General features: G+C 37.7%; 1 protein-coding gene across 1 annotated transcript in view; it reads left to right on the top strand.

Annotated features, from left to right (window-relative positions):
* Positions 1-1,901: 1,901 nt before the first annotated feature.
* LOC134752315 (kinesin-like protein KIF3A) overlaps positions 1,902-26,835 on the top strand; it is a 49,358-nt gene continuing 24,424 nt past the window's right edge. Inside the window, exons 1-2 of the mRNA XM_063687985.1 lie at positions 1,902-2,060; positions 2,394-2,603. Of these exons, the coding sequence (XP_063544055.1) occupies positions 2,055-2,060; positions 2,394-2,603 (216 nt within the window). The 5' untranslated portion in view covers positions 1,902-2,054. The remainder of the gene's footprint in view (positions 2,061-2,393; positions 2,604-26,835) is intronic.

Here is a 26,835-nt window from a genome sequence, read left to right as displayed (position 1 = left end):
TAAGTCCCAGCCGTACTATACTCGTTCCGGGGTGAGTCAGGGGAGCACATTGGGACCGACTGTTCCTGTTGATGATAAATGATTTGCCGAAGGTCGTCAGCGCCGCTAGGTGCCTATTATTTGCGGACGATCTCAAGCTGTTCTTGCAGGTGAGCTGTAGCGAAGACTGTGCTAGACTGCAGAGCGATATCAACGCTGTTAATGAATGGACCGAAACTAATAAATTGCCATTCAACATCTCTAAGTGCGAAATAATCACTTTTACTAGGGCTCGCTCTCCAAATCATTCTGCGTATCATCTCGGGAATGCCTCACTTGAAAGAGTGCACCAGGTGAGGGATCTGGGACTTGCTTTGGATGTGGAGCTAGACTTTCGAGAGCATGTAGCCAGCACGTGCAAAACGGCAACCAAAACCTTAGGGTTCATAATGAGGGTATCAGCGGAATTTAAAAATACCACAGTGGCCATGATGCTCTACAATGCTTATGTCCGGAGCAAGCTGGAGTTTGGAGCCATTACTTGGGACCCCAGTGAGGAGAAGTATAGGCTGATGATCGAGAGGGTGCAAAGACGATTCGCGCGATACATGTACAAGCGAATTTACGGGTACTACCCTTATATGTATCCCTCTCTTTTCGTGCTGGGTATGGTGGGACTCAGCACTCTTAACCTGAGACGCAAACTGCTACTGTTGATCCATTATTATGGAATTCTCAATGGTACAGTAAATAACTCATGTGTGCTGGAGAGGTTGGGTATATTTGTGCCGAATGCGCGCCCTTGTCCCTTGGGGCTGAGTGCGTTGCCGGCTAGACGCCCGCAGAGGCTCTTCGCGACGAGCGCAGTGCGCACACGCCGCGCCGGAAACGCGCCTACCGCGAGGGCCCTGGCTATGCTCAATGCCATGTCCATCGACGCCCTACATATAGACGTGTTTGCGGACAGTGTTGGTGGATTTGGTCAAAAACTTTTAATTTATTTGAATAATAATTGTGTGTAGTTTTTGCAGGGTTTTAATTTAATTTTTAAAACGAATTTTAATGTAATGTATATTGTGACATTTTACTTTAATTTTTATTATAGTTGTTATGACAGTTGTATTATTTTTGTGATTATTTCTATCTAAATGTATATATTATGAATTGTCCTAGTATATAAGCGACTTGGTTTCTGTTGACTGTAATGCTTATATATTTTGAAATAAATAAATAGAAATACATAAAAATGCCTTATAAAATACCTATTTCTAAAGGTCAGTACACAAGTGTGTAGAATAATTTAGTTTTTATAATATTCGCTATTTCTTTTCAGTACAACCATTTCCATTCAACAGTTTTTACTGCATTGATATAAGAAAATGAGAAATACAAAATTGACAACGAATTTCGCATTAATTACTAAAGTTTGTCAAACGACTGTCTCATTTCAAACATAGACAGAGAGAATCATACTACCTTTGTCTTACACTAGTACTAGCGCCCAAAAGAAAGGGATGAGTATAATTTTCCTGGTTGATACTGACTGACAAATTGGTTTGACCAACTATATTTAAATATTATTTAAATGTACGCTTGTGTGTTTGATGCTTTATGGGCCCCACATACGGGCGGAACCAAGTAGAAATATCTATGTAGAAATACAAACTTCCGGTGTGAGTGCTGCCAGTATTTGAGAAGAAATGTTTCGTATCTTTAGAAATAATCATTACAAATCATAATTTACGAACTTTTAGATTAATAATGGGTTAAAATAAGAAAAAAATTACATTGCAATCTGACATATAATTTTATTCTTATTGGTTTTTATTCATATTCATCTTATTAGAAACAGCTTGTTTGTTGTGAATCCTTTTCTTTTTTTCATTTTACATGGCAACAGAACCGAAAACGTCTTGTCATTCCGATTTCATCATTTCAAAACGAAATAGGAAACCCTGAAAAACTAGGTCGTGAGTATTGATTTTTACCTAATATCCGACAACCGTACGCGTTGCGCGGCTTTGTGCAAACCGATTTATTGTGTTCGTGTTCGCTTCGAGGCAGAGTCGTCCAAAATGCCCGTAAGTATAACCGTTGGCTATCATGTGATTTCCGGAAATCATGTCACGATGATTTCATAACTCGTTTCCTTTCATTTGCAAAAACCACATGGGGGTTAAAAGATGCACGTTTTTTTTTTGCAAATTCTCAAGTCTTCCAAATAGTATTAGTAATAATAGTAATTATAGCTTTTCTGGGTATGAGTCATAACGTATTTCGCGTTTCAGGGTCACTTACAAACCGCCTACGTTTGCGACATAGTAACTGCGCACTGGCGATTGATTCGGTTTAGAACGTAACAGGAGCCCGTGCGGGGCGGACGTGTCGAGTGTTGACGTATTATCTGTTGGCAGGATGGGGAGGCAGCAGCGACGGTTGAGAATGTCCGCGTTGTGGTGCGGGTGCGGCCGATGGACGAGCGCGAAAAGCTGGAGGGCGCGCCGAGCTGCGTGTCCGTGGACGCCGTGCACGGCACGGTGGCCGTGACGCGCTCCAACGCCGTGCCGCCCGAGCCGCCGAGAGTCTACGCCTATGATGCCGTGTTCGACTGGACCACTAGCCAGGTATGTGCTAGGACTGCGCTATAGGCTCTTAATAACCGTCTAGAGTATTCTATACTTTATTAGATTTCAGTCTAATTGGAAATGGTTAAATTTCCAAGTCAACAAATAGGATTAAAGATCTTAGCTACGTCTTATTTGAATTTACATTTTCTTTAGAATAGACCCCAGGTAGCAAAATGACGTCAGCGACGTAATAATGCCGTCATTATGACGTCGCTGACGTCATTTTGCTACCTGGGGACATACAAATCTTATTTATTTCCTATTAGATTTTCAATCATAATGTGAATCTGATGACAATGCATTAGTACATTAGGGAATTAATTGCAGAATTACATTAGGGAATTAATTGCAGAATTACATTAGGGAATTAATTGCAGAATTACATTAGGGGATTAATTGCAGAATTACATTAGGGGATTAATTGCAGAATTACATTAGGGGATTAATTGCAGAATTACATTAGGGAATTAATTGCAGAATTACATTAGGGAATTAATTGCAGAATTACATTAGGGGATTAATTGCAGAATTACATTAGGGAATTAATTGCAGAATTACATTAGGGGATTAATTGCAGAATTACATTAGGGAATTAATTGCAGAATTACATTAGGGGATTAATTGCAGAATTACATTAGGGGATTAATTGCAGAATTTCTATAATTAACACCTTTAGGTTATTAAACTAGTTTTACACTTTATCTAACAATGCGGTTCTTTATAGTATGATATGTTATCAGTCGTTGTAGACTGATAGTACATACTTGCTGATAGTATATCACACATTTGACACAGTTTTGCCAGTTACATTCTTTAACTTGTGATCCGTTCTTGAGCCATATTGAGAGTCCGAGAGCATGGCGTATCTCTCCAGGAAACTGACCAGGCAACGATTAACAATTTTCTCCGATATTTTAGAAAATATTGATACAGAGGGATTTTTCTATTTTAAGTACTTCAATTTAGGTGTACTTAGAGTGACAGAGATAGTTGCTCTAAAGGAAGAAAGTCGAAACATGGAAACGGACTGAAACAGTGGTAGTAGCACCCATAGAGACATTTGTTCAGGGCATTGAAATCTAAAATGTATTAAAATCCCAGGACATATAATTGAAATCACATTTTCCATAAATTAGTCCCTGGGTCCTTTACGATTTTCGGTAAAGAAATAATATATGTATATTGGTGGTAAGGTGCATCCACACTGCAGTTACTTTTTGTATAATGTTTCCAAGTGTTACTGCAACATTAGGTAACTATCTGGAGCCACTAAAGTTACCATGTTAGTGGTAGTACAAAAAAACACATAATAAAAGTAATTTACAATTAGGAAAAGTGAACTAAGGTCTTTGAGGGATCTCTTCCAGTTAACAATCTGCCATTGACTCACTAGGCGGGTTCTTTGTTCTTGGGCACTTTTTGCTGGGGTCCCTTTATTTGACATAGTTATTAAAAGTCATAATGATTGTCAGATTGTCATTAGTCATAATTCTGAAACCGTTAACTTTTCAGGATTTTCGTAAAGTTATCCTATAGATAGGTTAGGTTTATTTTATGGCAATCCTAAAAATTTACGCGTTTGAGAAAAAGCCGGCCAAGAGCGAGTCGGACTCGCGTACGAAGGGTTCCGTACCATTACGAAAAAAACAGCAAAAAAATCACGATTGTTGTATGGGAGCCCCATTTAAATATTTATAGTATTCTGTTTTTAGTATTTGTTATAGCAGCAACAGAAATACATCATATGTGAAAATTTCAACTGTCTAGCTATCAGGGTTCATGAGATACAGCCTGGTGATAGACAGACGGACAGCGGAGTCTTAGTAATAGGGTCCCGTTTTTACCCTTTGATAGATAAGATAAGATAATCTTTATTGGTAGCATACTGATACACGTCAAATACAGTTTTGTACAATAAACATACAAATTCCACATTACAGAGTAGGTACATAAGTACGAAATATACACAGCATAGTAATGTCAGTTTTTCTGAGTAAAAAATAAAATAAAATTATTACATAGTCAGTGGCAATTCCATCATTTCATTAAGAGTATAAAAGGTTTTTGTGAGTAGCCACGATTCCAAATTACTTTTAAAGGATTGGTGAGATGGTGCATCTCTTATGTTATCTGGGAGGCGTACGTAAACTTTGGGTACGGAACCCTAAAAAAAACCAAATTATGACTTACGAAAATGTGGACAAACAATACATTATGACTTAAAACTTTATGGGAAACACGGTTTTTCCCGTGTTATCGGCTACGTTCGTAGCGCGTAGCTCGCGTTGGCACTGAATGTGTGAACTATTAATCTTTTTCTTTCATTAATTTTTGTTTTTTAACCGACTTCAATTTCATAGAAGGAGGATGTTCTGTATTCGGTTGTGGCTATTTTTTTTTTGTTTTATGTATGTTCACCGATTATTCCGAGACCCGTGGTCCGATTTGAGTAATTCTTTTTTTGTTCGAAAGGAGCTACTTCCAAGTTGGTCCCATATTATTTTGTGTCATGTTGCATAGTGTTGCTCCACAAAAGTAAACTTCGTGTGGATGCACCTTTACTTCATGCTCCAAATACCTCCACTTTCATTTGGCAGACTGTTACATCAACATGTGAATGTTTTCACTTTCTAATAAGAATCAACACTAAAGAGATTACATATTTTGTTCTTTATGAATGCAATTACTAAGTTGTATAAAACATTTATTCATATATTTTATTTATATTTTAGTTTATTCATTTATATATTATGGAAAGATAATATGAAGAAAAAAATTTTTTACATAAACTAACAATACTAATTATACAAATATTAATACAATAAAATGAATTATAGTGATATTTAATTCTTTTTTTATATTTAAATAAAAACTACTAATTGTGGTAATTCTATAAAAAGGGACCTTATTGTCGATTGCGCTTACGCCATTATAAACGATGCTCCGATATAAATACAATGCCGCGCGACGCTGTGCGGCGTAAGCGCCATCGACAATAAGGTCCCTTTTCATAGAAAATGCCCCAATTGATAAGATACTAACACACCTTGTGACTTCCTGATACTTTTTTAAGGATGAAACGATAGTCATGTTTACAATAAATTTTCAAAAGTCAGTGGTTGACTAATTATTCCTACTTTAGACACTAGTGATATACAATTTTAAAATTTGTACATCATATTACAAAATACCAAATGTGTTTTATAATATCTACTTGTCTTCTCTATGTATCCTTAGGTCTACTTTCTAAGTATCCTTTTAGGTATTTTAGGAAGGCTATACAATGACTTGAAGTCATGGAATACTAGATATTCTAGCTCTTTATTTCTTCTGAAGTAAAGATCCAGTATATCTAGATTAGCTCCAAAAGCCAGCATCAGTCGGAGACGGGGGATTCATCTGCTCAAGATCATCGGAGACTGGCATCACCTGTCCATCATTTGGCTCGACTGCTGCTGTCCACGCATCAGTCTTGTCGAATGGTGGGTGGGTGGTGCCTCATACTACGGGCATCTACTTCGACATATTTTTTTTAATTAGCTGAAGTAAAAGATTTAGTAAAGTGACAGATTGGTTGGAAAAATGAGAACAATCTATTAATTTCTGTGGTTGGCAGGTGCCATGCCTTAACGCATTATGTCCGCCTTTTCTACAATTTTGTATCTTACTGTCATTTTACTATTTTCTGGAATATAAAAACAAAGGTTTTTTTTTTAAGTATTTTAAGTAATATTTGGGTCAAAATTCTTCTAGTTGTCTCGTTTTTGTCCCCAAAAAATGTGACGGAGTGGAGCTTTTCGTATGGGGTGAAATTTAGTTTTTAATTTTTCTCAAGAGAATTATAATCTACAGCTAGAAAGACATGCAATAGTTTTTATTTTTTATTTGATAAAAGACAAAAATAGAAGCGTGACAGAGTGGTCAAAAAATAAGACAACGAAAAGAGTTTTGACCTTTTTGTCATTTAGAGGTAAATCTAGGTGAAATCATATTGTAAATTTGATAGGATAACAATGTTCTTTAAATGTGCCATTTTCAACCAAAATGGTATTTATTGCCGGTTGTCAATAAGGCGCTATTTCTATATAGCTTCAATTCGAAATCAACCTTATCGACAAGCGACAATGTGGTACCTTTTGGTTGAAAACGTATCTTTTCAACCTGGAAATACCAAACTGCATATTTTACAATCATTTTTCTGTTTTTTGGGAAGATTTACCTCAATCTATAGTTACGTAATGCAAATGCTTATCCTATCCTTGTCGGCTAATCTTGCATCGTGACGTTTTTATTGTGTTAGTTAATTTACACGATATGACATGCACACAAGGTTGCCAGTTGAACAACACGCAATAGTTATTACCAATACAGAGTCATTTGTATGTTTAAACACTTATTGTCTTGCTGTTGGAGCTGGGACATGTTGCCAGACAGATATGGCTGATGAGCCAAAATGTTAACGGAATGGTGGCCGCTTTCAGACGAAAGTGCCTGGCGTCCGTTGGCTCGTTGGGTGGACGACATTCGGAAGACTGCGGGTCACTTCTGATTTGATTGGCTCAGGACCGGGATAAGTGGCGTACTCGAAGATAGGCCTATGCTCAGCACCCAGGTAGCATTTATACGTCATTATGACGTCCGTTACGTCATAAAGACGTCAATGTGACATCGCTGACATGACTGCTACCTGCCCAAGTAGCAGTGACGTCAGCGACGTCATAATGACGTAACAATGACGTCATTATGACGCCATGCAGACGTCGCGAATGTCATAATGACGTATAAATGCTTCCTGGGTGGGCAGTGGGCGATAGAAGGCTGATATGATGATGATGTTTTAAACAGACTTTGAAAATTGGATGTTTTAAAGTTTCCACACCTGATGGAAAGTAAAGACAGGGCCTAAGATGGAGCTCACCGGTTCAGTAACAGCCTATTCACTCTTGTTTTACGGCCCGGCCACGACATCGCGCGGCGGCGGCCATAGGTGGGAACGAAAGGTCCGATCGCTGTGTCTCGCTCCAAACTATGGCCGCCGCTCGCCGCTGCCGCCGCCGCGCGATGTCGTGGCCGGGCGGTTAAAGAGACCGAGGTCATATTGATCAGGGAATAAAGATGGCGGGAGCGCATTCCATTCCTTAGCCGTCCATAGTTTGTTTGTGCGAGTTGTTTTTTTTTTAATTTACTAAAAGGTATCGATATGACAGATGTTACGAAAAGTCACGTGACTGTTTGCGTATACTTAGTTTCGATGGGCGTTTTCTATTGCAGATTGTCGTCTTGGCTACACTCTTTTTTGGGGTTCCGTACCTCAAAAGGAAAAAAACGGAACCCTTATAGGATCGCTCGTGCGTCTGTCTGTTCGTCTGTCACAGCCTATTTTCTCCGAAACTACTGGACCAAATAAGTTGAAATTTGGTATACATATGTAAGTTTGTGACCCAAAGACGGACATGTAACGTAAACAAATGAATTTTAAGCACAGGGGCCACTTTTGGGGGGTAAATGAGAAAATTAAAAAATAAAGTTTTTCAAACTATATCGTGTTACATATCAAATGAAAGAGCTCATTGTGAGAATCTCAAATATATTTTCTTTATAATTTTAGGATAAACAGTTTAGAAGTTATTCAAGAAAATATGCAAAAAATGACGATCCCCCCCCCCCTTTATCTCCAAAACTACTGGGTCTAGAATTTAAAAAATACACAAAATAGATTTTTACCTATAGATCACAGGAAAACCTATTAGAATAGTGCAGTCAAGCGTGAGTCGGACTTAATTAGTTAATTACTTAATTTTTGATCCGACCCCTACGGGTTTTTTAAAGACATTTCACTCACGTTTCACATAAAAAATACATTGTTTAAATTGTGTAATGTACGAAACCCTTTGAACGCGAGGCCGACTCGCAATTGGCCAGTTTATTTTTTTTTAAGTATAAAGACTGGACTGTAGTGATTTGAAGTATTTGAACCAAAATTCCTCGCGCCTAGATTTCGTGTGGATTGTACAACGCCGCGTTATATTCGTGTTGGCGACTTGGCGCGCCTCCAGCGGCGATGGAGTTATTTCTCTGGTGCGGCCTTTGTCTGGTTCAGGTGATTCATTAATTCCATTATGTATTGATATTAACGTGTCGCGAAGGCTTTAATGTACAGTAGTCAAGTGTAAAAATATGAGTGCACTCATATTCAAAAATATGTCCCATAGCTCTTATGTCAGCGAACTAAGAACTATGGGACATATTTTTGAGAGTTGTATGCACCCATATTTGTGACGTTTTCAACCAAAAGGTACCACATTGTCGCTTGGCAATAAGGTTGATTTCAAATTGAAGCTATATGGAAAAAAATATGGATATTTTTTTTTGGTGAAAATGGTACATTTTTAATACACTTGACGTACCTATAGGATTTCTAATAGACGTGAAATTTTTATATCGCAAATATAAATATGTCATATTGACCGGACAAATAGGGGCATTCGAACGGTCATTTTAGTTATTAGTAATTAAATAGTAAAAACGATATTAATACCTCATTCATGGAAATCGGTTCAGTATTGAAGCTAGCCAACGCACATACAAAGAGTGCTATTAATGTAAATTTTTATTTTTATTTTATTGGGAAACAAACAGCTTACAATCTTACACAATATGAATGAATATTAATAAAATTACAAGCCAAAACAGTTTCCACTAATTAATTAAGGCAGAAAAGCTCAAAGGGAACTTAATGAAATACAAAATGTAGAAAAGTAATTATTCAAAGCAATCAGGCAAACCAAAAGCTATTAACTTGAATTTTAGCTGAAACTTATGCTTGAGAGAAAAAAATAAAATAAAAGGTACAATACAAAACTTACATAAGTATGCTAGGTAACTAGTTATTAAGTGTAAATTAGCACTTTTTTTTTTATTAAGTTAACAAATTTACCCAGCTTCATATTGAACACATCGAAATTGGAGTATTTCGAATTATACATTGAGCATGCTCTAACTAGATATGAGTTTTTGAAATACTTTGTACGACAGAGTGGAATGGCAAATAAAGTTTTTGATCTAGTTCGGGAATTAGGACATCTATATGAAATATTGCTAATAAGATATTGCGACTCAATTAGATTATTTAATAGTTTAAACGGAAATATTTGATCTTTTTGCTCCCTGCGCAGCTGGAGACTTACCACGTTTTCACCCTCAAACAATTTAAATCTATATTTCATCCATTTAATAAATTTATTATGGATTTTTTCGATGGCATTAATATGCACCGTATATTGAGGACTCCAATATTCGGTAAAGCTGTTTTGTGTAAAGGAAGTTTTTTTAAACCAGTTTAAAATTAATTTTTTCATATGGATTACCTAATTTGAGCGGTATTTCTCTTACGTCATATCAACACCCGAAACCAACTTCCTACCGCCTCCGGTCTTTGTGAGTCATTTCTAAACACACTAAGCCTTATTTTGATACTAGCTTTTGCCCGCGACTTTGTCTGCGTGGAGTTAGTAATTTGGGTAGCTTATTTTTTATGCAATCTGCTTTTCATCGATTCCCCATACAAACTTCCACCCCCCCCCCTTTTCACCCCCGTAAAGGATGACTTCTGGGATAAATACTACCCTATGTCCTTCCCTGGGACTCAAAACTATTTCTATACCAAATTTCAACGAAATCGGTTCAGCGGTTTAAGCGTGATGAGGTAACAGACAGAAAAACTTTCGCATTTATAAAATTAGTATGGATTCAGATATATGTAATTACATTACAACAAATATACAAAAATAACTATATTTGTTAGATATGGGTTGGTTCGTTAGTGACTTTCGAAGAAAGCTGCCCCATTCTGACATTTCTGACTGTTCAAAGCAGGTTGAACCTTCTAAGTGTTTCCTTTGCGCTACGACATGGGGTTCTTCAAAAAGCGGGTATTCAGGGTTCTCAAGGGTCGGCAACGCATAAGTGGCTCTGACGGTGACCGTAGAAAGTAAATTGGCCAATTGAATAAAATACATAGGCCACTAGATAAGTTTTGCAATAGACAAATATGAAACAAAGGGATGGCCATATACTTTTTAAAACTATATTTCCATAGACAGTGTTTTGCGGGAAACATTTAATTTTTAGAAATAGATTTAAACTTTGTATTCGACTTACGAATATTCTATATACGTGAAAAACCGGATTAGCACAGGATGGATGAAATGGCGACAGGTTACGGGAACCATTTGTGACGCCCGTATGCCCCTTCGGTTGAAGGGTAAAATTTATAAAACGATCATAAGACCTGTCGTCATGTATGGATCAGAGTGTCTGGCCCTAAAGGTGACGGATGAAAAGAGATTGCATGTAGCGGAGATGAGAATGTTAAGGTGGATGTGTGGCGTGACGAGAATGGATAGGATAAGGAATGAGTATGTATAAGAGGAAGCCTGAAAGTTGCATCCATAACAGAAAAAGTAAGGGCAAATCGCCTAGCATGGTACGGGCATGTGATGCGGAGGGATGAAAGTCATGTGACGAGAAAGGTATTAAGAATGAATGTGGAGGGAAGTACGAAGAGAGGAAAACCGAGGAAAAGGTGGATGGACTGTGTGAAAGATGATATGAAACTAACGCAAGTGAATGATGAGATGACGGGTGACAGAGATGTATGGAAGAAAAAGACATGCTGCGCCGACCCCAAGTGAATGGGACAAGGGCAACCGAATGATGATTCGACTTACGAATATTCTATAAAATATTCGTAAGTCTTCTCTATTCTACGGCGACATTTTTTAAGTTTTAAAATCTATTTTTTAATGAGTAAATATAAAAAGAAAGTAAAAGTATATGTGATAAAGTCGTCGTCAATAGAACTTACAAATGTAAACAAATATATTCATTTCATACACAGTTTAAATTGATTTCTAGAAATTAAGTGTTTCCCGCCAAACATTGTCTATGGAAATATAGTTTTAAAAAGTATATGGCCTTTGTTTCATATTTGTCTCTTGGAAAACTTATCTAGTGTCCTATATATGTATCTGGAAATAATCTGGAATCTGCTTATAATACACGTGTTCGCTCGAATACAATTCAGTTACTACATCAATATTATTTTACAGCTAAAATGTAAACATACAATGTGCGTGCTGGTAATAACTATTTCATGTGTTCAACTGTTTAGTTTAGTCATGGCTGGCGGTGACGTCACCGAGTGCAGTGTCGAGTCGCTGATATTATAAGCTGATTTAGCAGCCAGCCAGCCAGCCAGATGAATGTTACTAGCTATATCTACTTATTAAGTCAAACACCGAAAAAACATTGGTTTGTTACTTATAATAACGTTTTCATTCAAAGTAAGAACATGTGTATAAATGATGTACTAGCAAGAATGTTAAGATATCTCCAAAAATTACCATTTTGGCCATCCTTCAGAAATGCCCAGAAATGTAACTATTGTCTGTCTGGATCTGGATACAGTAACATTGCAGCAACTGTGGAGTCTGTGGACCTTATTTCATTAATGTCTACGAATGGGGTAGGCACCTGTCAAGCATAGATGACTCCAGCTTAACCTTTTCGACGCCGTGTCGAGCACAAAAGCTGTCACTCGGACGCCACCTCTGCTCTGTGGTCTTTGACCGATTAATCAGTCTTTGGCGTTGGACCTGGGTTGCCGATATATCCGTCATTGGCGTCCGAAAGGAATAAGGGCTAGATCCAGACCATATAATAAAAAAACCGGCCAAGTGCGAGTCGGACTCGCGTTTCAAGGGTTCCGTTACATTACACAATTTAAACAATGTATCTTTTATGTGAAATGTCTTTAAAAAACCCGTAGGGGTCGGATCAAAAACTAAGTAATTAAGTCCGACTCACGCTTGACTGCACATTTCTAATAGGTTTTCCTGTGATCTATAGGTAAAGATCTATTTTGTGTATTTTTTGACCCAGTAGTTTCTGAGATAAAGGGGGGGGGGGGGGATAGGTCATTTTTTGCCTATTTTCTTGAGTAACTTCTAAAATATTTACTTGAAAATTATTAAAAAAAATATTTGAGATTCTCACAAAGAGCTCTTTCATTTGATATGTAACACGATATAGTTTGACAAACTTTATTTTTTAATTTTCTCATTTACCCCCCAAAAGTGGCCCCCGTGTTTAAAATTAATATGTTTACGTTACATGTCCATCTTTGGGTCACAAACTTACATATGTGTACCAAATTTCAACTTAATTGGTCCAGTAGTTTCGGAGAAAATAGGCTGCGACAGACGGACAGACACAGACAGACGCACGAGTGATCCTATAAGGGTTCCGTTTTTTCCTTTTGAGGTACGGAACCCTAAAAATTGACACAATTCTAGGGCCACGATAGGGACATCGACCGGCTAACCCCATCGTCATTTACTTCGACGATACTTACTTCTGACACGCAATAAACATTAGTTTCGATCTAAACTAATATTGAATCACATTTAGAAACGGGTCTATCGCGAATTTATTTTGTTACCTTTATTTACCGACGTTACGACACGGGTTTCACTGGTCGTGGTCGCGGCTAACTGACGTCCCAGCAAAATGTCAAAACAGAGATTTGTGTGACTACCCCACGAAAAGTGCATTGTGTCGAAACGTCGGTAAATAAAGGTAACAAAATAAATTCACGATAGACCCGTTTCTAAATGTGATTTAATGTGTTTAAACCGCGAAAGTTTTAAATGTTATAAACTAATATTGAGCAAGAAAGAACCTTCGGTTCCTATTGTTTGCGTGCTTGGTCTACTTTACCATGACCTCGGAACTCGAAGTAATTATTCTAATTACAACCTTTAAATCAGTCCCACGAACATAATTATTTCAGATCCATTTAAAAGTCTTGCAACATACAAAATGCATATAGGACTAATTCCGTATATGGCGGCAAAACGATGAGATATAAATTGAAGAAATTTGAACTTAAAATTACATTAGGTTCAAAATTTCAAATTATTTCAATTTTATATCTCGAGTTATCAACTTCTTCCCGCGCTGTGTATCGAAATGTTATTGAGTTGTCATAATACTCATATTAAGAGGCCGTAGTCGATTTTGGAGCAAAAATTTTAAATTGATAGATTTAGTCGTTGAAATTATACACGTTTTGTTACGTAATATCTAAATAACAAGTATTGGTTTCTATTAGCACGTCTTCTCATCTTGCCTTTTAATAATGAGGTCGCAAGCGTGCGTCACCGGTAATATATGAAAAGAAGGGGCAGTTTTTAAAAATTCATCAAAAATTTATGGTGGTAAATTATACAAATTGATGTATAAGAATAGTCTCTACAAATGTTGTAGATTATTTAAGTATCAAAATTACGTTGAAATTAAGTCGATTTTCAGAGAAATTGTCACTTGTTTTGAAGTAATTTCTGGAGAAAATTGATTTCGTCTAACTTTCATTTACACTACTTCAAAGTCATAATAATAAAAATGTAGTCTGATAAACGTCAAGGACAGGATATGTGTAATACAAAATTACCATGTTTAGCCGTCCAAACTTTACGAAATTTACAAATAAGAGCGACAAAATCAGTGCTTTACGCGCGTTTACCTAAACGTCCATCAGAAAAGCAAACATTACTAATTTAGTGAGTCTGTTTTCAACAAATTGATCTGATAAAAGGTAAGATAAGAAGGTGCGCTAATATAAACCAGTGCTTGTTATTTCAATTAGGTAACAAAAGGTGTACAATTTCACCGACTAAATCTATCAATTTTACATTTTTGCGACTAAAATCGACACCGGCCTCTTAATGTTGAATCGTTTAGGACCTTCAATCGATATTTTAGCATAAGGTTAAATTAGAATAAGTACTATACCTACTTGGACGTAATGAAAAGAACCGGATCTTACCTACAAAAATCTTTCAATATTATTATTTTTTACTTTCTGTCAAACCTTCAGTTTTTAAATGTACAATTTTAGCAATTTTTGACGATGGATCGTTTTCGCGAAAACTACGTCCACTTGAAATTTGCTCGTTTTTCTAAGTTTTACATAAGTATCCAAAGATCAGGCACAAATAGACTTGGAACTCAAATTTTACAGTTTTAGATTAATCTAGCTAGGCGTTTTAAATTCAGAGCGTAATATAATAACTACTTTTGTATGGAGAACCGAGCTCGCTGCGGACTCATTTAACTTTCATTGTTTTTAATGCGATTATTTGCAAGTTTGCATAATTATGGATACTTGTGTGACTTAGCTGTATGTTTAGAATTAAAAGTCGCTTAAAGTGTGATTCCACCCGCTGAAACAACTAAGCTACCGAATCTCCGCTTGACGCTGATGAATATTTCCATATTTTTTTTGTATTTTTCTGTGTAGCAGCACTTGTGATGTAACATTCCGAACGCACCAGCGTCACGGCGTTTGCCGACGTTGCGTCCAGAATGTTGCGTCTAACACGACGAGAGAAGACAACACATATTTATAAGTACTAGAATAAGGTGACTGGAGTTGTGCCGTTCTGGAGAACGTTCTCCTCTTTATATGGGGAATGTTCTCGCTCGAAAATATTTTCCATAGTATATTAAGAACGTTCTCGAGACTGCACATCTAAGATACATACATATATTATGTTTATATAACTGTGACGTAACTATAGCCTTCTTATTTATTTATCATATGGCGGTTACACACCGGTTACAAAAAATTTACAAGTAAGCAGATTATAAGCCTATATTATAAGCTATATTATAAGCATCACTGAATTATCTGTTAATAAATTTAAAAAATATGTTAAACGTAAACTTATCTCTAAAGCCTATTATAGCACACAAGACTACATGAATGATGAAACACCGTGGGATTGTGATTGAAAATAATTAATTATTTATTATTGTGTTAATAATGATGAAATTGATAATTCAATGAATACCTATATTAGGTAATCTGTATTTTTTGACATTTAGATTTTTATTCTAGAAAGTTTCTAGACTAGTATTTTTTATACAATTTTGGTGTTTGACGATCCTTTTGTGAATTCTTATTATTAAGTTTGACATATCTATAATAATTCAATGTTTTTAAGAATAATAATAACTGCATCAATAAATTGCTCTGATATTTAGATTAAGGTAATATTTAAAACTTGACAATTTAAAAGTGCTTGTTGCTAGGCCTATTTGAATAAAGAATATATTGAATTGAATTGAAGCTTTCTGACGACTGGGTAATCTAGGTATCAATATTTGCTAGTTTAAATACCACTCACATAGTCACATCAATAATTCTTACATTTTAATAATAAATAAATAAATATTATAGCACTTTCTTACACAGATTGACTAAGTCCCACGGTAAGCCCAAGGAGGCTTGTGTTATGGCAAAGATAGATATAACTCCGTAATAGATGGATACAGTCTAAGGAAAAAACGTGCCTCGAAAATCAAGAAAATTTGATTCTCGTTCAGAGGGCGCTACTAGTTTTGGCCTACAGTCGTATAGATGGCGTTGACGGTTTCGTTTGTTATTTAACAATTTTAACGCATATCAGTGAAAGAACATGGGTCAAAATCATAAAAATAATTAATGCAAATAAAAAAAATCATTTATCTGTATTTAAATACATTCTATCGTATTTTTATAAATCTTCATTTTTAGTTTTAAAGTGTGTCGACAGATGGCAGTGAATTTACTGGGGTTACAAAATTTACTATGACAGTACCGCTCTAGTATAAGTTACTCTATGGTTATGGGTACTCAGACAACGATATATATAATATATAAATACTTAAATACATAGAAAACACCCATGACTCAGAAAAAAATATCTGTGCTCATCACACAAATAAATGCCCTTACCGGGATTCGAACCCAGGACCATCGGCTTCACAGGCAGGGTCACTACCCACTAGGCCAAACCGGTCGTCAAAACTTACACTATGATATAACAGCATGTATTGTATGTACTATGGATAATACCTATGTTCACGTAATAACGTGTATTCTATCTGTATACATATGTGTTTTTTTATAAACTATTTTAGGTTCTAATGTGTTATTTTTGTTCCTACAAAGTCCCCCGCTGCGTCTTTCTGTCTGTATGTTCGCAATAAACTCAAACTACTGAACGGATTTTTATGCAGTTTTCACCTATCAATAGAGTGATTCTTGAGGAAGGTTTAGGTGTATAATTTGTTAAGGTATACCCTCTCGCTCGGTCGCTAGTTTTTTTTATACTTACTTACTTCGCTGGCTCAGCGACCCGAAGTGGATCTTGGCCTCCGATACTAGGTTTCGCCATTCGTTCCTATCCTGTGCGATCCGACGCCATTCAGCCGCCTAGATGTCACATATGTCCTTCTGGACCTCATCGATCCACCGGTACCTAGGACGCCTAGGACGCCTTTTTTATAAATAATTATAATTTAAACCTAGATATCGCCGCTATACTTACTCAACCTCGTATCCGCAATACTCATTTGATGACAAAAACACCCGTATTCCGAATGAAAGAAGCTACATTTCCATCAAATGTTTTTTTTTTTTTTATACCACGTCGGTGGCAGATTATATTATATTATTATACCACGGCCCGATTGTTGCAGATATGAGGTTGAGTAAGTATAGCGACGATATTAGGCTTTAGTATTGAAAGATACTAAACTAATGTGAAGACTTTCGTTAGCAGAATTATAGCCACCTTTTATTAGTGTTCCGTACAAAAAGTTGTTCACGGAACACCGATGGGATCACTTCGGTCTTGCAAATCGGTTAAATGCGTTTTTCTCAGAGACCGTTTGACCTAGATAGATAAAACTTGGAACATTTATAGCAATCACCATCACTAATATTGTAAATAAGTCTAAACCGTTTCTTTTTTATGTTAGGGGGTTGAGAGGGTATTTTTCTTTGTTCATATTGCTGCAATGCAACATCCAAACATGATGTCCAATCAGGCTCGGGCGGGGCCGCCGGCCGTGTCCCAGTTTCCCGACCCGACCTATTTGCAACGCCCTAATAAAATATTTACTGCTCCTATTTACCCACTGCTACTATGGCTAATATAATAACACAGTGACCTATTGGATAGTGTCTTTGTTACTGTAAAATAACACAAATAAGAAGCAAGATCATAGCAAAAATGCAGAAATTCAAGATGGCCACCATCTTAGTCAGTCAAAATATTCTTTATTCAAATAGGCCTAGCAACAAGCACTTTTGAATTGTCAAGTTTTACAAATATTACCGTAGGTAATCTAAAGATCAGAGCAATTTATTGATGCAGTTATTATTGTTCTTAAAACATTGAATTATTATAGATATGTCAAACTTAATAATAAGAATTTCACAAAAGGATCGTCAAACACCAAAATTGTATAAAGAATAGATACTAGTCTAGAAACTGTGACGTATTTCCAATTTTGACCTTAGATTCATAATAAAGTACTACTTATGCTCAAAAATTTAGATTTGAGACGTCTTTTTGAAAACTTTCATAGGTCTTTTTAGGCCAATTTCTAACGCCCTAATATGATATTGACCGCTTTTATTTTATCTATTGCTATGGCTAATAACACAGCTAGAGCGTCTTGGATATTGTCTGTGTAACCTGATCTTTGAAAGTAGAACTTCATTTCTTTTGAGTCTAGTTCTTTTATAAACATTCTTAGTGGTTGGGGAGCCCAAGAGTAAAATATTTACTGCTTCTATTATTCACAAACTGATATCTTAGATGTCTTTCTACAAGATTTTTAAAAATACTCTTGGGAATATAACATCACTAAATTTTATAAAAACTACGCTTAAGGTAGAATCAACTTCAAGTACTCCGATATCTCTATGAAGTGACACTGTTCATGACTAGCTGCCTCAGCTCATGACTAGGTTAACATGAACACGCAACGTTCCTGGAACAGTTAAATCTAGGTACATAACCGTAAGTACATAAAACAGCGTCTATTGAATAATGAAGATAAGAGATAATGCGTAGCGGCCTTGGCGCGTACGCTCATGGCCGATTCAAAATGGCTGCCACAACGCCCTGATTATACTAGACCGTACCTCATTCGAATAAGGTATAATATCAGTCGAGAAGATCCGTTCGAACAACATACCTTGACTATTAGTATACCGTGTGTAGTTGTAATAAGGTTGGAAATAAGTTGAATTATCCGCGTTATGGCGTTGCTATGAGCGGTATAATTGAGTACCGAACTAATACGTGCGCGTTTTAACAGTAAATAAGTGGTAAATAACCTTGGTTAGAGTTAGACGCTGGGACTTAAATATTGCGATCGGAAATTATATTAATTTAGGCTGCGTTTCCACCACATATGTGCGAGGATGCGTACCTAGGGATGTGTTTGTTAAGAGCCAATAGAAAATCGCCGACTAGAGCTGCGCTGACCGAGGATAGGTAAATGAAGTGATCCTATTGGTTCTTTGGACCATTACCACTTTCCTGCTGAATTGCTGTTACTTGCCATAGATAAAGCATAATACATAAGAAAATGTTATGTTATATTATATATTAATTTTGTTGTTTTTCTTGTTACCTGTCGTGATTGTTTCACCGGATGGTCTCACCGGAAGATCAGCGCTGGAAGTCGCCAGCAACATGCTGAGGTGAGACCATTTCGTGGCACTTTTTCTTTTTATTTATGTTTCTCTGTTTTGTATAATTTTCTATTTGTGTGTGCTAACGAATAAATTATTTCTATTTCTATTTCTATAAAACTTACTCCGCTCAGCGACCCAAAATGAGACTTGGCCTCCGACACAAGACAGCGCCACTTTTCTCAGTCCTATGCGACCTCTCGCCAATGGGCTACCGCGTTTTATTTCGCCGCTAGGGGCGCTAGTGTAAATGGAGGTCTTTTAAAATGTCAAATGCATAGAAGTTTGGGGGGTTTTAAGCTTTTTATCGGGAATTTTTACTCCTAATTATAATACTAGTCACAATTGTGGTAAATCTTTCTCCATCTTTGATTAATCATGGTAAACAATAGATATAGGTAGCCTAACTAATGTTAGTGGTTTAAAAAAACTAAAAAAAGTGCCAACTAAAATATATGCAAATTTAAACAGGTTGAAAAAATGACACATGTAGGGTTGATTTCTAATTGAAGCTATATGGAAATAGCGCCTTACTGACAAGCGACAATAAGTACCCTTTTAATTGAAAATGGCACAAATATGTTATTGGGGCGCTCCAAATAGGTCACGCCCGGGATCTAGGCCACGCTCCAGAAAGACCTACCTACTATAATACTAGTATAGCCCTGATGCAGTGCGCCGCAAAATAGCGCTGACAACCGACAATAAGTCGATTGAGAATGGCACTAGTAGATTGTGTTCAACAAGGGAGCAAAATTACATATTTACGGCGAAGGCGTACATTTAATCCTAAACGAAGCGAAGGATTCTATAATAGAATCCCGAGAGTACCGAGGTATTCTAAAGTAGAGTCCTGAGCATAGTGAGGCATTCAAGTGTGTTTCGCCCAAGATGGAAATAATTTTGCTACCATGTGACACATACTGCTTTTCACATCACCTATAAGGTAATTATGATGTCTAAAAATATTATTTAAGTAAAAAAAATAATGTGCTTAAAAATGTAAAAATAGTGTCCTTGAACAGAAATGTGTTACTTTTCTTCCTAGCAGGGAAGAAAAGTGCCACTTTAATCCCTCCTAGCAGGGAAGAAAAAGCCCTTTTTCGAATGGTGATGTGAAAAAATATTTTCCATAATGTCAATATCTAGATGAAAATGGGGACTACGTTTGTAAGAAGAAGCGATCGTCTCTTTCCTCTTAACTTAACCTATATATCTGAGACGGAGACATAGACATAGTATATACAAGTAGTTATAGACGCGCCACCGAGCGACCGGGGGTAAGAGAATGAATATTCATATAAAATTTGGGCAGCATAGGATTTTTTTATTTCACTTATTATTATTTCGCCATCGCCTCTTACCTATGATGCCACCCGGTCGGTGATAAAGACAAAGCATGGCACCATTTTCTCTTTTCTCTTATAGGAATCGCAATAAGACTATCTCTATCAAAGAGTGTCAAGCCCTTGGACGGAGACGAAAAATGTTAAACAAACAGTTACTACATAACTATTCGTAGCTAACACCTCAATAGATGGCATTGTGGTGTCCTCGACCACTTCCGCAGATGCAACCTTGCACACTACGTACGTAGCTGAACCTTGTGTCAATGCAGTAAAGTTTAAAATGGCTCGGTTAACAGTAGTACCATCGCCCACACTTAACTGATAGTTCGTAAACCTTATTATAAAAGGCATAAGGTCGAGTATTGCTGTTTACCATCTGTGTACTACTTACTACTCTAACTGTGTCGGCCATGGTGTCTCGGCTGTTGAATGATATTTAGAATTACATAAACTTGGTAGGAATCTAAGAGAATTGATTATATAAATATAAAGTTAGATAAAAGATATTTATTCGTGACGATCACAACACAAGTACGAACATATAGGTACAGACAACAACAGCAAGAAAAGAAGAAGTCATTAAGTGTGCTTCACGAAATAGTCAGCTCAGCATAATGCTAGCTATAAAGCCAGCGCTGGTCTTCCGTATATAGGGCCCATTCGGTGATGCCACGACAAATAACACACAAAGATACATATCAAAACATTACGAAAATACACACAAGGAATAATTACAAACATATTAACCAAACCAAAAAAAATATACATGAGCACAAAAAAAAAAACAAGTATACAAGAAAAAAAGAAAAACATTTAAGTAACAAACATAGATATAGAGGTAAAGTCTAAAGCGAGGCGACGACTAGCAAGAATTTGCATGCAATTTACCGCATTGCCGACTACTGAGGTAAACTACATTCGAAAGTTTGATCAGAAGCCGCAATGTAAGGAAAATTGAATGCATGTTTTCGCTAGTCTAAACCTCAGAAAAAACGTGCCCTTATTTTGACATCATAAACAGACGACGCGTGTGGCGCCATCTCGTTTACCGGGTGCATCCATGCAACACGGTAACATTTTAGGTAGGTACCGGTACGGTACGGTTTAAAGTTACCGATTCTGCTCCATACAGACAACTTAAAATAAGTTATTAAGTACTTGCCTGCCACTAAGGCCATAGTGGACCTTCGTATAGAACAAAAGAAAGAAAGAAAAGACATTTATTGTAAAACCCTTCTACAAACAGCGCCACTTCAGTTACAAGAAAAGAACTTACTCACTAAACAGTCTTTTTTTTATACTACTTCGGTGGCAGATAAGCATACGGCCCCCTGATGGTAAGCAGTCTCCGTAGCCTATGGACGCCTGCAACTCCAGAGGTGTTACATGCGCGTTGCGGACCCTAACACTCCGCAGCTCCGCACCCTCGTTGAACAGTGAGCTCTAGCAACTTTACTCACCGGCAGGAACACAACACTTAATAGGGTCTAGTGACTCTAGTGTTATTTGGCTGCAGTTTTCTGTGAGGTACTTCCCTAGTTGGGCTCTGCTCTAGATCTGGAATGACATCCGCTGTGCTGTGCTGTACACAAAGCGAGATGACATACACAGTGCCCATACCTCTCTTTTGGTAGTTTAAGGACATACTCTGGTCCAAAGTATCTCTACCATATACACATATACACACATACTAGGCCATTAGGGACCTTCGAATAGGACAGTGTTTTTTTAATACTACGTCGGTGGCAAACAAGCATACGGCCCCCTGATGGTAAGCAGTCTCCGTAGCCTATGGACGCCTGCAACTCCAGAGGTGTTACATGCGGGTTGCGGACCCTAACACTCCGCAGCTCCGCACCCTCGTTGAACAGTGAGCTCTAGCAACTTTACTCGCCGGCAGGAACACAACACTATTAATAGGGTCTAGTGACTAGTGTTATTTGGCTGCAGTTTTCTGTGAGGTACTTCCCTAGTTGGGCTCTGCTCTAGATCTGGAATGACATCCGCTGTGCTGTGCTGTACACAAAGCGAGATGACATACACAGTGCCCATACCTCTCTTTTGGTAGTTTAAGGACATACTCTGGTCCAAAGTATCTCTACCATATACACATATACACACATATTAGGCCATTAGGGACCTTCGAATAGGACAGTCTTTTTTTTATACTACGTCGGTGGCAAACAAGCATACGGCCCCCTGATGGTAAGCAGTCTCCGTAGCCTATGGACGCCTGCAACTCCAGAGGTGTTACATGCGCGTTGCGGACCCTAACACTCCGCACCCTCGTTGAGCAGTGAGCTCTAGCAACTTTACTCACCGGCAGGAACACAACACTTAATAGGGTCTAGTGACTCTAGTGTTATTTGGCTGCAGTTTTCTGTGAGGTACTTCCCTAGTTGGGCTCTGCTCTAGATCTGGAATGACATCCGCTGTGCTGTGCTGTATACAAAGCGAGATGAGCGAGTGCCCATACCTCTCTTTTGGTAGTTTAAGGACATAATAAGTAATAAGAATAACAAAACCTTTTTATTATTCAGTTTATATACAATTTAATTGTTAACAACCTGATACCAAAGATAGATATAACTCCGTAATAGATGGATACAGTCTAAGGAAAAAACGTGCCTCGAAAATCAAGAAAATTTGATTCTCGTTCAGAGGGCGCTACTAGTTTTGGCCAACTGTCGTATAGATGGCGTTGACGGTTTCGTTTGTTATTTAACAATTTTAACGCATATCAGTGACAGAACATGGGTCAAAATCATAAAAATAATTAATGGAAATAAAAAAACCATTTATCCATATTTAAATACATTTTATCGTATTTTTATAAATCTTCATTTTTAGTTTTAAAGTGTGTCGACAGATGGCAGTGAATTTACTGGGGTTACAAAATTTACTATGACAGTACCGCTCTAGTATAAGTTACTCTATGCTATGTAGAAACTTTATTAAACATGATGTTAAAATATTTTCATTAAGGGAACTGTAAGTCTAGCTTTAAGAAAATCTCCAGTGTTATGTATAACTATAAAAGACTGTTTGTTTCTTAAATAAATACATAAATAAATAAATAATATCTCTACTAGAGCCGGTCGTATTAAAAACAGTCTTACTCCAGCGTCACAGGGCGGACACGCTATACATCAAAAATCACTAGCGTTTCTATGTGTGAACGGCACGTCTGTGCACGCGTCATGTGTCATAGTGTGAGTAAGTTGTTTAAAAGTACTGAGCGGCCGGCAAACGGCCGTCAATCTGATGTCGCGGGGCGAGGTAATTCGAGTCGGGGCGGGGCGGTGCGTGGCCGTTCTGTATGATAATACTATTACTTATTCTGTGCCAGTGGCCTAGTTTCATCGCCGAGGCCGCAGTGCCCCGGACTGTATACCTATTAATGCCATTTTATACGGCGGGTTAGGTCATAGTGGAGCTTTGTGTAGACTGCAGTCTAAGCTGGTTTCTAGGCGTATTAAACACTCGTCCATCAGTGGCCTAGTTTCATCGCCGAGGCCGCGGTGCCCCGGACTGTATACCTATTTATGCTATTTTATACGGCGGGTTAGGTCATAGTGGAGCTTTGTGTGGACTGCAGTCCATAGCTGGTTTCTAGGCGTATTAAACGCTCTGCCATCAGTGGCCTAGTTTCATCGCCGAGGCCGCGGTGCCCCGGACTGTATACTTATTAATGCCATTTTATACAACGGGTTAGGCCGACTTAGGCCATAGTGGAGCTTTGTGTGGACTGCAGTCCATAGCTCGTTTCTAGGCGTATTAAACGCTCTGCCATCAGTGGCCTAGTTTCAGCTCTGAGGCCGGCGGTGTCCCGGATTGTATAGTTAGCTATTTGTGCTATTTATTATCAGGCAAGGTAACTAAGGTACGGAATAATTAATAGTACTACCGTACAGAAAATTTAGTCCTTCACTACATAGAATTTATATGCGGCTGTCCTCCTGTTCTACAATTTCCGGTACCAAAAGGAACCGAAGTGACGCAATGCATGATATCACTGGCCGATATTTCAATGCTGAAATAATACAAAATAGCTAGTAGCGTCATACAAATCTGAAGGAAGTCTCAGCTTATTTGGCTTTTCGGGATTTGTCTTTCTAAATATATTTTTTATTATATTATTATATATATATATATTTTCTAAACGTATGCGTGCGATACTAAATTTTTTCTAAATTAAAGGAAAAATGAAAGAATTTAGGCCTCCGGCAGAAGCTATTGGATCGGTGTTGTTGGAAAATACCTACATTATTCCGACAATTCGTGGGCATAGAGTTCCACGAACGGAGCACATGATTGAATCGACAGTATCTCGCCGCGAGAAAGACGACCAACTGTATGAATCTGTCTTTCACTAACTGTAGGTATGAATTAAAGGGGGATGGGTAGTCTATGTCGCGGCGAGATACTCTCGCGCCAATCATGTGCTAGCCCGGCTGATAAACTCTTAAAGAGTAATCAATGTTTATAATTATTTTCAGATACCAAAATTATGATTTGTTATAGGGATGTTACGGAGCTCCGGTTCCGTTAAGTCGGAACTTCCAATTGATATTACACATCCGCTTCGGTTCAGATTCCGTTACTTTTGAATCGGAAGTTAAATCGGATGTCAAAGCTTAGCTCGGCGGCGGGACAAGAGCGGCGGACATCAAAAATAATGAAACAGGTTTATAAACCTATAGAGTCAGACCAAGACAAGTCTGCAACGATTTTGATAGCACACGCAGTGCAAGACGTGATATTAAACATCAAACTTCTATGAAATTATGACGTATAAATAACACTTGCACTGCGTGTGCACTGTGCAGACTTGTCTTGAATGATTCACGGTTAGTTTCACTAGACTTTTATTGACCGGGATATGGACCGTGATTACCTCTTGTATTGTTTTTGAGCTCCCGATATTACACATTTACAACAAGGTGCATGTAACTGCGTCAAAATATCGGGAGCTCAAAAACAATACAAAAGGTAATCACGGTCCAATATCCCGGTCAATATAAGTTTAGCGAGACTTGTCTTGGTCCAACTCTACCTGTCATTCGCTCATCTCCCTGCTTGCCACGTGCTGCACTAATTACCTCCACCTCTCACTCAGGCTCCGATTCAGGTTCCGATTCCGTTTCAGGTTCCGATAAACTAAATTTAAAACAATAACAGTTTTGAATGATTTTAATAACAAAACTTCCGTGAGACACAGACATAGTGACCCGTTATTATAATAAATATTAATAATAATAATAAAGCTTTATTACTTTCACACATACTTCAAACAAAATGAATATAAAGGGGCCCACTGACTATTCTATTCTAAACTATTCACAAAATGCGCCCCGCGCCCCTCCAGATGCAAAGGAGCCCATCACGCTCGCCGCGTTGCCACGTTGAACAGCGATGGACAACCTTTGCAAAAGGAACGACCCGGAGCGAGGGTCATGACCACTCTCCCGCAACCGTCTGCCCACTTCCCCAATAAAAATTTAACTTAAAAAATATGTGGGCCCCTTTCGGGTAAAAGCCTCCCCCAAGGAATTCCACTTCTCTCTATCATGGGCTGTCTCTAGCCATTTTGGACCCGCCGTTGCTACCAATTCGCCTGACCATCTGCCACGTGACCCGTTATTAATATGTTTAATGTTTTGAATGATTCACGGTTAGTTTCACTAGACTTATACAAAAGAAAAGGTAAGAACGGTCCATATTCTGGTCAATATATGTAAATTTAAAACATCTGGTTCCGAATTTCCGATAAAACCACATCCGTTAAATCCCTTTAGCCTTGCATCCGAATCACCCAATACGCAGTTCGTCCAAATCGTATTTCGTCGTTTCGCCTACTACGCAGTTTGTCCCTAATATGATGTCGAATCGTATTTAATTAAATAATTAGTACAAAGCATGACAAATTGGGTAGTAGACTAGTATATTGGCCAATCGAACTGTCATTTTAGTATCTGAAATGTAAAACCGGACAAGTGCTAGTCGGACTCGCCCACCGAGGGTACCGTACTTTTTAGTATTTGTTGTTATAGCGGCAACAGAAATACATCATCTGTGAAAATTTCAACTGTCTAGCTATCACGGTTCATGAGATACAGCCTGGTGACAGACAGACGGACAGCGGAGTCTTAGTAATAGGATCCCGTTTTTACTATACAAAGGATTACTATACAAAGAGACCCATTTAATACTCTCAACTGTATTTCATAATCCTAGCCTTTGTGCACAGAAACAAGACTAAATTCATCAAACATGCATTCTC

This window comes from Cydia strobilella, chromosome 24 (assembly GCF_947568885.1).
Source record: "Cydia strobilella chromosome 24, ilCydStro3.1, whole genome shotgun sequence".
NCBI lineage: Eukaryota > Metazoa > Arthropoda > Insecta > Lepidoptera > Tortricidae > Cydia > Cydia strobilella.
This window is presented reverse-complemented; position numbering and strand designations above follow the sequence as displayed.